Source organism: Salvia miltiorrhiza, chromosome 1 (assembly GCF_028751815.1).
Source record: "Salvia miltiorrhiza cultivar Shanhuang (shh) chromosome 1, IMPLAD_Smil_shh, whole genome shotgun sequence".
NCBI classification, from domain to species: Eukaryota; Viridiplantae; Streptophyta; class Magnoliopsida; order Lamiales; family Lamiaceae; genus Salvia; species Salvia miltiorrhiza.
The window spans coordinates 31,330,962-31,339,355 of record NC_080387.1 but is presented as its reverse complement, the minus strand read 5'-3'; the positions used below and the strand labels follow the sequence as shown (position 1 = coordinate 31,339,355).

Here is an 8,394-nt window from a genome sequence, read left to right as displayed (position 1 = left end):
CCCGAAGTGCCAGATGACTGGAGGTATTACCGCAAGGGATGAAATGCCACAAGTTCCAATCATGCCAGTCGAAATTTTCGACGTATGGGGGATTGACTTTATGGGGCCTTTTCCAAAGTCAAGAAACTACGAGTACATTTTGGTGGCAGTGGATTACGTGTCAAAGTGGGTTGAAGCCAAGGCAACCGCAAGCAACGATGCTCATACCGTGGCAGGTTTCCTGAAGGAGCAAGTATTCGGGAGGTATGGTATGCCCAAAATCCTAATCAGTGATCAAGGGTCTCACTTCTGTAATGCCACTATCAGAGCATTAACCAAGAAGATGGGGGTGACACACAAGGTCACCACTGCATATCACCCCCAAGCAAATGGCCAAGCCGAGACTTCCAATAGAGAGATAAAGAGCATCCTGGAGAAGGTGGTACACCCCAACCGCAAGGACTGGAGTAACCACTTGGGAGATGCGTTGTGGGCATACAGAACTGCTTTCAAGACACCCATTGGAATGTCCTCGTTCCGCTTGCTTTATGGGAAAAGATGTCATTTGCCTGTGGAAATCGAACATAAGGCGTACTGGGCAATCAAGCAAATTAACCTCAGTATGACCCTAGCTGGAGAAGCAAGAAAGTTGCAGCTGAGTGAGTTGGAAGAGCTTCGGTTGGAGGCTTACGACAATGCGGTGCTCTATAAAGAGCGAACCATGAGGATCCATGATGCCAAGATCAGGAAGAAGGAGTTCTTGGTGGGCCTAACGGGTGATCTCCGTTCGGTAAAACGCTGTCCGTGACAAGCAAAGGCCAGGGAATACCAGGGCGTGACAACCGGTATACCCAAGACCGAGTAGCTGAGCAGCGTCAACAAAAAGGCGTTGTAGATCCGGAAGGTGAGGAAAGGATTGATGGGATACACTGTCCTTCTTCAGTCTTGGGCTTCCCTAGAGACTATCCATCAACTGTGACGAGGCATAAAGCCATGGTTATCAAACGAGAAAAGTAATCTCGGCGCCGTAGCATGTCTATGACTGGTCGGCTGACAAAGCCGGAAATGGTTGTGTCCAGGAGGCATGTGTCACTCAAAGTGCGGAGTTGGGGACCTCGGGAGAGAAGGTTGGTGAGGGTCATACTTGGTGAGTAACGGGTATGACTACCATCTAAGGGGAAGTGAAGCACAGCCTTGTGACCGGGGAATATGTGACCTTCGGACCAAGTGACCACAATGGGATCAATCATCCTATATGTGAAGTATAACCCCTTGAAACGCCCCAATGTCTTTGGGCCACGCCTTGGGTTTATATGGATCATGGACGGATTATCAGTATGCCTATGACCGAAACGAATGTTAACAACAGTTATGACCTAACCGAATAACCTCACCCCTTTGTTATTATTGATCTTGTTAATTTCTTGTGCAGAGTATACAGATTGAGAATTGTGACACCTCAGTTTGTCGTTGGAGAACAAAGTGGTTCATCACTCCCTGTGGGATTCGACCCTACACTTACCACTAAGACTGAGTTCTTGATTGTGAGACGTAGGAGCGTGTATTGTCTGTACTGGGCATACACAGGTATTTTGCCCGCACCGCACGACGGGTGTGTGTCACCCATCTACTATAATTGTTTATTTTGTCGGAGAAATTGGGGATCTTTTTTTGGTTCAAGGAGAAGTCATCTCTTCTCATCCATCAGGTCGATGGTGAAGTCGTCGAATTTAGTAAGTACGCTGGAGTGATTTTCTGAGTTTTGATATTCGCCATAGAAGGAGGAGAAGGAGAAATTCATATCACTTACAACTAATTCCTTATGCGGTGACGGTGGCAGCGCAGACTGAATCGGAAGACGAGAAAAAGGGGAACGACGAAGGTTGCACAGAAAGATGGAGTAGTCGTCGACTGAATAGGGAGTAGAGAGAGAAGACGTCGACTGAACAGGGAGTAGAGAGAGGAGGCAGCCGAAAAGATGGAGAGAAAGAGAGGATGCAATGGAGAAAAGGAAGAATACATTTTACGTAAAAGTTTGAAAAAATCTTGGCAAATGAAAAGACTGCCATCAAATTTAATGAGAAACATAAAAAGACAATTTTGCCCAAATGTGTTTAGGCGGGAAAATTTAAACATACTACTTTCCTTTAGTATAATAGATAGATATTAGTTCGTCACATGCAGTAAACAAAGAGGTCAAAATAAATTCTCATCACTGCTAAAAGAAAAAAATCATAGAATACAAATAAAAGATTTGCAATTACAAATGGATTTTTCTATTATTATTTTTCCTATCTCATCATTTCTACCAATTATTGAATTCTTGAATGAGGTTTTCAAATTTCAACTATGTATAAGAATCAATAGTGGGACCCTCTATTTAGAAACGGCGGGAGATTTTGTTACGCTGCTTATCATGCTCAATGCTATACACGGTTGATCAACCGGTACCTGAAATCAAATCAAAATAAATTAAATTATGCATACCACATATTATAACCAAAATGAAAAAATAAAAAATGCACACATATGATTAAAAATACACATATTCCCATTAATTTATGTTTTTTTTTTCCCTTCTCCTTTTGATTGACAGATTCATTTGAGTGTAGAAGTAGTCTATTTGAAATTGAAAATGTCACGCTAAGCAAAAACACAAAAATTGCAGAAAAAAGCTGACCAACTCTGACTTTGAAGCAATATTTACTATACCTTAAAAAAAACAATATTCACTGGTACTAAATTGGTACAATTGTACTACAATTATGTTTTCGATCATGTAATTATGAATATGACTATAAATAAATCAAGTATTTTCTAAATATTTCAAAAAAATTAATAGTCCAACTCGTGAAAAATCTCTATCAAAGATTTAACTTTGAAGTCTGACAAAGGATATGGAAACATAAGAAGACATTCAGTAGTTTTTGGGCAGCGTTTCACAGTGTGATTAGGACCAAACACACACATTTATTATCTCTACATTTATTTATTTTATTACTTTCACTATGAATCAACTAATCAAGTGGGGTTTTAATGAGTTTTTGAAAACGACAGGACGAGACATCCTTGTAGTCTTGGGACTGTCGGTGAATTTCATCATCTCATGTTGCACTATTTATCATCTATTTTTTCATGTTTATTTATTTATACTATATAGCAATAAATAAATATAACTTACAAAATGCCCAGCTCCAAGAATCCAATAGAAATGCAAATTCTTGTAGGATCTGGTGAAACCCTTTGTTATTTTCTCTTTCCCACAATACATTGGTGTTCTCTCCATACTTAAGAAAGTTTTGAGCCCATCCCACCTGAAAATTAATAAAGAATGTTAATCAATTACTACAAAACAAACACAATTTTGAGGATCATAGTTATTATCATTGCACAAAAATAAATATTTAAAAAAAAACTCACTTGAGCTTTTCAACCCATGCTTCAGTTACCCTTTGTGGAGCAAATGACATCTAACTACAAAAACACAGCAACCTATAAAAATCTACTCCACAACTTAGGAAAAAAGCTCAAACAAAAAATAAAATCAAGATTCAAAACAATTACTTGACCACTATAAATAGTGAGATTGACTCCTTTAGCCAGCAGCTCATCCACCTACAAAACAACAAAACAAAACTAACATCCCAATGCAATATCCCATCTTCTATTCTTGTATCATCAAATATAATTTTGTTACCTCATCAATCCTAGGTTTCATGAAGTCTCCTTCCAATGCTGCAAAAACAGAATCTGCTTGGCCTCCCCATCTATCACAAATCATCATCATCATTAGATTAATTAGACAAACTCAACAAACTACTAATCAGAAGTGTTTGTGGTAAGAACAAATCAACTCACTCAACATTTTTAGGTATGTTGAGCTTCTTCTTGATCACACCATTCATTAGCTTATCGATATCACCATCGCCATCGGGTGTATCCCGCCTCAACGAGTTCAGATACCTCGAGTATCTTCTAATGGAGATGTGCTGTGATAGCTCAGAGGCTGACAAGGACACAGGGTCCATCCAAGAATCCAGCAAGAAGTTGTAGAAATCCTGCAAACATCATTGTCCAAATTCGATGTTTTTTAAGTGTTTAATTTTATCCATATTGTCTGTTTTCTAATATAATGTCATGTTTTACCACTGAATTGCTGCTGGAACTGATCACCTCTTCAAGATCACTCCATGATTCTGTTGCCTCAACAAACTTGCCTGTCTCAAGTTCTTGCTTGATTTGCTGAGCTAAACTGTTTTTTTTTTTTTTTTTTTTAATATGTAATGTTAGAAAATGCAAGAAATTTTGTGACCAAAATCAGGGATGCAATAAAATTTTTAGACCTGTTTGATTTCTTGAAGCCATTATTGTCCAGCCTTGAGACATCTTTTAGAAGAGGGCCCCATGAAAACTGCATAACCATGTGAAGATCATAAAGAATTTTACATGTCTTAGTTGTCACATGCTGCAAGAATCAAGAATCAAACAAACAAGACACACCACAAAATCTTCTGGTGAAATCCAGGTATCCCCCAATGCGATTCCTATGAAATGGAATTTGAAAAAAAAGAAATTCTTCAATTCAAGAAATATTACAACAATTCAGAATGCATGTATTTAATTCAAGATTCTTTTTTTGGGGGGGGGAATTTTTACATTTGCAATTAGTTACCTCCAAGTTTGAGCTTTAATTTCCCAGCTTGAATAGCTTTGAGAGCAGATAATCCAAGAGTGACAGCATATTTGCCTCCATAAGATTCAGCCACAATATAAAGAGGGCTTTTTTGGAGAGTCTCATTTCTATTGAAAATCTCAATCAAAAGTGTGGTTAAATCCTGAGCAGCTTCATAATCAGTTTTCACCAACAATTCCAGATCCTCCACAAAACTGTATCCAGTCCCAACTGGGTTATCCTACACCATAAAGACTCAACTTTTAACTATAACCAAAAATAAAAAAATATATATTTTCAAGAATCAAGATTTATGATATGTGGATAATGCATTCATTCAGATTCTCACCACAAAGAGGAGATCAGCTTTTGTCAACCATGTTGAGTTTCTTGGCTTCAAATATGTGTCTAAAGGCCCAACCTCCTCAAAATTCCCAATCCCAACCCCAGAAGCACCCTGATCAACAACCAATCAAAATTTCAGGAAAACAAACAAAATAAAAATATTAATTTCAATCAATAAAAAAATAACAACTCACAGGTCCACCCTGCAGCCAAAGAATGATTGGCCAAGGCTTGTTTGGATCTTCAGTTCTGTGTGGACTTCTGTAATACCACCAAAACATATGGGCTTCTGCTCATGAGAGAGAGAGAGAGAGAGAGAGAGTCAGAACAGAAAATAAAATCAAATGAAAATTGATATGTAGAGAAAAAAAAAAGGAAAGAAATGCAGCTTACTGGGCCTGACTTCAACATAGCCCCATGATTCTGATCCATCATCTGTTCTTACAGCACTGACTAAAGATCCTTGAAGCAAGAACAAAAGTGAAACAAGGAGAGAAAAAACAACGTGGGACTTCCCCATTTGTAATAAAAAGTTTCTGGGATTTGTTGCAGAAATGCGGAGGTGAAACTGTGAGACTTATATTCACAAACAATCGACTGTGATTGGTGGTGACCTTTCACTTCTTGTCTCTGACTCCAACCGATTATTTTTATTTATTTATTTATTTATTTTGGAAAAAGAAGAAAGAAATAATTCCCGATTAAAAAGACAATGCCTAAGAACTCAGAAAGTTGACTTTACGTCTAAAATATCCCAACTTCTCAGTCAATCAAGTGAGAGTTTGTTTGCAGATCTCTTCAGTTTCTGAAGTCATCGCCAATCATTACCAAAAATAAACAAGTAAGCGGAGATTAATTGTGATTTTTATTTTTTTGTCTATTTATAGATATTATCTCACAATTTATTATTTTTAGAGGTGGAATAAGAAAAATTCTCTGTTTTCTTTTCTTTCACTTATTTTCTACATTTTTTTTATCATTTCTCTTTCATCCTTTTCACCTTTAGAAGGGAGAATGTTATGATAGTAAGTATAATTTTGGAGCAAGTATGTATTTTCTTGGTTAACTAATGTCACAACATTTTGGAGCGAGTATGTATTTTCCTGATTAACTAACCTTAGTAATGAAAAAATATTATTCGGAATAAAGAAAAACAAAAGGAAGAGGAAGGCATGTTACTTTATTTCTGCTTTAATTCTGTTTTTGGTATTTTGTATTTTTTTTTTAATACTTTTTTAACATGATGCGAAATTGGAGTAGTTCATCGAGATACATGCATTGTTGCACATGCAATCTAACTGGCATAATTAATTATTAGTATATCTATATAGTATATTGAGAATATCATTATTGATATATTGTAAATATCAATATGGATCTTCCAGAAAGTAGATATTTTGGGGGAGATCAAAAGGTGGATTTTATTACAATAATGTTATTTGGATAAAATTTGTCCGCACAAAATATGATGAAATTTTGTTAAATTTTTTTTTGTTACAATCAAAGAAAGGAAAAAACTCACTCACACTCTAGTTCCTAGGGTGACTTGAATCCCCGACCTATTGGCTGGAGGAGAAGCGTCTTACCAACAGACTGCGATTTATCGTCAACAAAATATGATGAAATACTTTATAAAATAAATTTATTTAAAAATTTTGGTTCAAAATAAAATAGAATTTAGCTAGTTTTATTGTTTTCTATATATTGTAATTTTTTTTAATAACCTTTTTAATTATTATTATTTTTAAAGTACACAAACTACAAATAAAATAACAAAAAATAAAAAACAATTACGAAAAAATTACAATATGGAGAAAACAATAAAACTTACTAAATTCTTTTAAACTTGAATCAAAATATATAAATAAATTGTTTTTTTTTAAATAATCTTATTTTTGTCCGGACAAATTTTGTCCAAATAGCACACTACTCATTTTATTATTAGCAGTGCTTTTTTTAACAAAGAGTAGTGTTATTTAGATAAAATTTGTTTGGACAAAAAAAATAAATATTTTAGAAAAACTATTTATTTAAAAATTTGGTTCAAATTTATAAAAATTTAGTTATTTTTATTGTTTTCCCTACACTGTATTTTTTGTAATTTTTATGTTTTTTTTGTAGTTTTGTACTTTAAAAATAATAAAAATTAAAAAGGTCATTACAAAATTAGAAAAAAAAAACAACAGGAGAAAAAAAATAAAACTAACTAAATTCTTTTTTATTTTGAACCAAAAATTTTAAATAAATTTATTTTTTTAAGTATTTAACCATATTTTGTCCTGACATATTTTGCCGAAATAGCATTATTGTTGGACAAAAAATATATAAATAAAAAAGTTTAAGTATTTTTAAAATTAATGTATTTAAAATTTTTAATTCAAATTTAAATATATAGTTTTTTTTATATTTTTTAATAATTTTTTTGTAATTTTGTGCTAAACAATTATACAAATTAGAAGAACTATAATGTGGAGAAAATAATAAAAGTGACTAAATTCTTTTTTATTTTGAATCAAAAATATTAAATAAATTATTTTTAAAATTATTTAATAATTTTTTGTCCAGACATATTTTATTCAAATAGAATTATTGTTTTATTATACTATAAGCCAGACATTAGTCACTCTACTTTCAAATTTAAGAAAGGCTATGTTTTCTTTATTAGATATTGAATTCAAGACGTCTCAAAAAAAAGGTTTTATGATACTTCAACTTTATCACTTGAATTAGGCCTTGTTAATTTTTAATCATTGTGCTTTTGATAACTATAAGTCATGATTCCACTATTGAAGCTTGAATAAAATGATAAAAGTAAAGACCGAAAATACTAGTAGTACGTTAATTCTCAAAATTAATAATTGCGTGGCTGCTAATATTGTTTAAGAAATAGTTAATTGAGGCAGCACCCTAGTCTAGCCAAAATCTTTTAATCATAGGAAATTCTAGCCTTACAAATAAAAATATGAAAATAATAGCATTTCTGACTAAAATACTCCGGTGTGTAGCAATATAAAATATACTATCACACACTTTTTAGAAGCGAAAAAAATGTGTTATAGTGTATTTTACAATGTTACACACTTTTTTCGCAATCACACACTTTTACGTTATTACACACTTTTGTGAAAAAAGTGTGTAACAGTGTAAAATACACTGTTACACACTTTTTCGCAGTTACACACTGTTGCGAAAAAGTGTGTAACAGTATTAAGGGTATAATTGTACATTTACGTTAAAAATGCTAGTTTTTCCATATTTTCATTTGGGTGGACATTTTTTTCTTTTCTTATACAAGAATGGCTAATTGAGCCCATTAACTCTAGTAGTTAATTGTTGGTGCATGGATGTAATATTATATTATCTGAGTGATACATGTCCACCTAAAATGGGTGATATTA

General features: G+C 33.8%; 1 protein-coding gene across 1 annotated transcript; it reads right to left on the bottom strand.

Moving 5' to 3' along the window:
* Window positions 1-2,174: 2,174 nt before the first annotated feature.
* LOC131020119 (serine carboxypeptidase-like 51) lies at window positions 2,175-5,832 on the bottom strand. The gene is given in 14 exon segments (XM_057948800.1): window positions 2,175-2,430; window positions 3,161-3,293; window positions 3,400-3,425; window positions 3,427-3,453; window positions 3,544-3,594; window positions 3,677-3,746; window positions 3,838-4,037; window positions 4,126-4,231; window positions 4,323-4,390; window positions 4,480-4,523; window positions 4,652-4,892; window positions 5,001-5,108; window positions 5,191-5,285; window positions 5,390-5,832. Coding segments are annotated over 14 exon segments (1,371 nt in total). The 5' UTR covers window positions 5,517-5,832; the 3' UTR covers window positions 2,175-2,355.
* Window positions 5,833-8,394: the final 2,562 nt, after the last annotated feature.